Raw genomic sequence first — 4,611 nt, forward strand, 5'->3', positions numbered from 1 at the left:
ATCAAATGATTTTTTTGATGCGGCGTTGAAATCAAGCGTTCAACTGGACGAACTTACCATAGATAATTACAACCCACACGAAGTACCGGTCAGTTTACTAAATCAACTTTACGACCGTGGTTTTTACAAAAGATTAAATGTATTACAAGAGTCTCATTGGAATGTTAACATTTTTAAGGTGAAAGGACTTGAATTGTTAAGAACACCGATCCTTTCAGAATTTGATGTTAATCGATCTAGTATGGCTATTGTTAAAACGCTATTCTATACTGGACACGATGACCGTTTTATAAAAGAAATAGAATATTTTGCAAAAAATTTGGTGAATCTTGAGCGATTGTGGCTGAATGCGCGTATCGAACAGCATAACATTTTGTGGTTTATCAAATGCGCACCAAAACTAAAGGAAATTTTTGCTGATAGATTTGACAAGGAGCTTGATGTATCCTCATGGAACAAAGAACGTGAAAAGTTACCGAGAGCTCGAAAAGTGACTATTTACGTCGATGAGGAAACTTTCTTAAAAACAAAGTGGAACACCGAATCAACAGATAATCTCAGCCTAATCACGATAAAACGCACCCAATCCTATTCGGCAAAAATGTTTGGACCATTCGATCTGATTTCGAGAGCTTTAAGATTTTCTTCCAACAACAAGATATACAATAAACCCTATGAATTTGTTTAAACTAAAAAATTAAAAAAAAAATTAATTTATGATCAAAAACGAAATGGAATTTTGAAAAATTCATGGATATTGAATTAATTGTATCAAAAACCACATTTTCTTTGAACGAATAAACAAGCATGAAATAGAAATTTATTTGAGTTTTGTTATAATTTTTTTAATGTTCTCCTCTCCATATGGCGTGTAATGGCTAACTTTTTGAATTTCAGGATGCAGCCAATCAAACAGTATACCTTTTCTCTCGTTGTAGTCTCATATGTTCAATTTTTTGGAGCGAATTTTTGAATATTTTCTCGCATTGATCGCACTTATCGATCTGATTTTAACCGATTTCTGGGTTCAAAAAATTCGCAGATTTTTCTATGAGTGGTTTTTGCACAAGTCTACATTTCACCACCATTTCAGCTATTAAATTAAATTTATTATTTTGTCCAACATTTCTCTAATATATTTAACGCATATGATCCAAATTTTGGATGGAGGGCCACTTCAGTACTATTTGTTGTGGGCATAGTTTCTTTTTAAATGCTTTTTTGTATTCATCAATTCATTGATATTCATGAAATATATATTTTTTTTTTTCAAAATTGGTTGAATACAACCTCATTTAAAATAAAAACCTATGATGCAAATTTTTGAAACGCAGTGTCGTTATGAGCTCATTGTAAAAAATATCGATACCGAAACATTCTTTATTTAAATCAACTCTATTGAAAAAACATGAATTTGACTTTGAAATGATTTCATACGCAAATATGGGGTTGGAAAATATAAAAAAACATGTTATCTGTAATTGTAACTTACTATTTACGTATAAAAGGATGTATCATTCATTCTGAGTGTAACAGTCGTGTTTTTGAAGTACATCGATTAAGTTAGAAAAAGTGGAAATAATCAAAATGCAGCTACTTTATTTGGCTATTACTGTATTTGTTTATCTAACAGAAGTTGAATCTGGACGGTTTACAGAGGAAGAAAAGGGGAAAAGTAATTTCGAAAATTATTTATTTCATTGCAAAAATACCATATTTTTTTTGTATTTTAACGATCCAATCCTTCACAGAAATATTTGAGATGTCAAGTCATACGGCGGGAGATAATCATGAAAATGAAAATATTTATGAATTAGTTCATTCATGGAAACAACCACTTATTGAGTTAACACAATCACTTGATGAATTTGTAAACGGTTCCGTTGCCACACCAATTGTGAATACCATAAGCCACTGTGAACTAATCGAATCGATAGTATATACAATGGAGACAACTCAGGTTACTCCAGTGTATTTTGAGGACCGAGACAAGTATAATTATTTGTATGATCTTCGATATGACACCCGAGGACTTAAGCACGTCGCAGAGATAGTAAAACTGTATTGCATTGACGTGAATCAATTTGATTATATATCGAATATAATTCGAAAAGTTGAAAATAGTTCTGACACCGCCTATACAATTACACCAGCAATAAGTGATCAAATCGTTACCTTTGTCAAAGAAATGAACAAAACAAAAATCAAAATCGAAAAGGAAATTGGTAAAACTTTGGAAAAAATTAAGAGTACCGCGACAAAAATATTTCAATTTCAAGAAAAATTAGCCCTTCCACTTTATCAATCGAACGATTATTTGGAGCGGCTCGATAAAATGGTGCCAATTGTGAAAAAAATGGACAAAAAGCTTCTTAAGGTGAAATACATTGAATCGGTTCATAAAAATCTTGAAAAACTCAAGATTGTTTCAACTTTTGAAGAATTTTTTATTGAAAAGCCACGAAGAAGATAAAACATGTCTTCCAACATACAGACTAATTAATGACAATTAATGATGATATATAAATGCATTTGGCTTAGATTTTTCTTTAAATTTAAATTGTTAAAATAAATTTTGAAAGATTTAAACTTCTTATTTATTATCATTTTTCCTTTATTTGGAGTGGTGATGTCAAAATTCCGACCTTAGCAAATCGAAAGAAATTCTCCCATTTCAGAAATTGATGACCAAAAAAGGTAAGGTTCGCAAGAATGTTTTTAGGTGGAGGTTTAATCGGAACGATAGGAACCCTCGTAAACACCTATGTTTAAAACTTATTGTCTACTTGAAACTATCATGTTATATTGCGTCATTTGAGAGGAATGTCTTTTTTTGCTCACTCACTGTGACTTTTTTTCATGAATTATTTCGCTGAAGATTCGCTTGTTGAAAAATACTTTTTGAAATTACAAGGACGTATAAACATATCCAGGTGTTTTATGGATAAATTTTACAATTTTCGACTTCACGAAAACACATGTTATAACGCTTTGACGAAATTAAGTTTTTCAACAGAATTGATATTGCGTTTTTTTTATTTTCATTTTTTTACTGAATAGATAGACAATTTATTTGTTGATTTTTATTTGGTTTTTCATCATTCTTTTTCATCTTTTTACTCAATAGTGTGGATGATCGTAATGTGGTTAAAAATGTCGAAAAATTGTAATTTTTGGCCAAATATGTAATGTATTGAACAATTTCTTAGATCTGTGAATTGAGTTATGGCAAATAAAAACGTAATATTTGTGAATCTATAATTTTTACTCTAGCCTAACTATCATATAGAAAAAATATCTTTTTTCCAAAAAAAATTCCTAAAATTGAACAACCCTTTTACATGCTTCTAATTCTTACATTTAAATAAACATACACAATTGTTGGGCACTTAGAACTCACGGTTCTAAGGTTAAATGGACAATACATTAATGATAACAAACTCGATTGAAAATGAGTGTGGACTCGACACGCGCTGCGTAATACGTAATCAATCTTATCTGTTGTCTTATAAGTTGTTTCACCAGTTTCATCATTGTTGTTGTTATTTGTGTTATTTTATTCATTAGATTCTGTGTGAATGACAGCGGTCGTTTTATGTATTCTAAATAATATTTTTGAACATATGTGGTAACATATGATAAGCTTGTTTGCCAAATCCGTCAAACTGGAAGGTATTAAATGTTTTATTATCGAACACACGCAAATATTTTTTTTTTCTTTTTCTGATAAATATAAATACTATCACTTTTTCCATCATTCGTGTGTTTTTTGTTTTTTTTTTCGTGCAAAGCATTTTGACATACATTTAAATTATTGTTGATTTTGCACTAAGTCTTCAATAAATGTGTCCCATTTGACTTGCCACTTGGCGAATGCTACTGTTTTTTCACTATCATTTAGACAACTGTACTGAATAGAATTGATTGCGAATTTCTTAAGAGTTCGCAAGTCACTGTGACGCGATGCAATTCCTAAAAATGCAATGTAAAAGTCGTGCGACAACGGTAAAACCTCCCAAAAAGATGGATCATCCGATGAAATAACAATTGGCACATTTTGTGCCATAAGTACTGACGCTGGATGATTACGAAAATCGTCAACAAGTTTGAGGACTTGATTGGAGATTGGATTCACCTCAACCGCAATATCATTGCTTTTGACAAGATCAATTATTTTCGGATGTTTAGCTAATGCATAACCATGACCAATTCGACGACTTCCCAGCAGAACTGCATCAATCTACAGTGGCAAAATTGAGAGAAAAATAAAAAAAAAATGGAATGGCAGGTTAATTGCCTGCAATAAATTACCAAATTTTCATCAACACTGCCAAACCACGCTGTTTCGCCGGCATGTAAAAGGATTTTTATGTCGTCAGGCAACTGTAAAATCTGTTCGGCAAACGAAACTAAACCAGGTGCCTTGTCTTCCTGTCCAACCTGTTTTTGCATTTTTTTTATTTAAATAATCATACAAAATGATGAAGATTTTTTAAATAAATTATTATACCAAATCGAAACCAGCCAAGAATTGTGGAAATTTCGCATGCATTCGACGAACGATAGTAGGGTAGCTATGTACGTTCTGGCGCACTATTGACCTAGGTCAGT

General features: G+C 31.5%; 3 protein-coding genes across 3 annotated transcripts in view; 2 read left to right on the plus strand and 1 right to left on the minus strand.

Moving 5' to 3' along the window:
• Positions 1 to 688, plus strand: part of LOC116348506 — a 2,106-nt gene extending 1,418 nt beyond the window's left edge. Inside the window, exon 4 of the mRNA XM_031779529.1 lies at positions 6 to 688. Coding sequence (XP_031635389.1) covers positions 6 to 688 — 683 coding nt within the window. The remainder of the gene's footprint in view (positions 1 to 5) is intronic.
• Positions 689 to 1,543: 855 nt separating this feature from the next.
• Positions 1,544 to 2,490, plus strand: LOC116348630. Its single transcript, XM_031779687.1, has 2 exons — positions 1,544 to 1,675; positions 1,752 to 2,490. Exons 1-2 carry the CDS (start codon positions 1,588 to 1,590, stop codon positions 2,471 to 2,473), a joined length of 810 nt encoding a protein of 269 aa, XP_031635547.1. The 5' UTR covers positions 1,544 to 1,587; the 3' UTR covers positions 2,474 to 2,490.
• Positions 2,491 to 3,811: 1,321 nt separating this feature from the next.
• On the minus strand, positions 3,812 to 4,452 carry LOC116348513 (adenosine deaminase AGSA-like). The gene is made up of 2 exons (XM_031779542.1): positions 4,312 to 4,452; positions 3,812 to 4,240 (listed from the first exon to the last, which is right to left on the minus strand). The coding sequence occupies exons 1-2, from the start codon at positions 4,450 to 4,452 to the stop codon at positions 3,812 to 3,814; spliced, it is 570 nt and encodes a 189-aa protein (XP_031635402.1).
• Between the last annotated feature and the right edge of the window lie 159 nt (positions 4,453 to 4,611).

Source organism: Contarinia nasturtii, unplaced genomic scaffold, assembly GCF_009176525.2.
Source record: "Contarinia nasturtii isolate CC-2019 unplaced genomic scaffold, AAFC_CNas_1.1 Cnas_scaffold_129, whole genome shotgun sequence".
In the NCBI taxonomy this organism is placed as follows: domain Eukaryota; kingdom Metazoa; phylum Arthropoda; class Insecta; order Diptera; family Cecidomyiidae; genus Contarinia; species Contarinia nasturtii.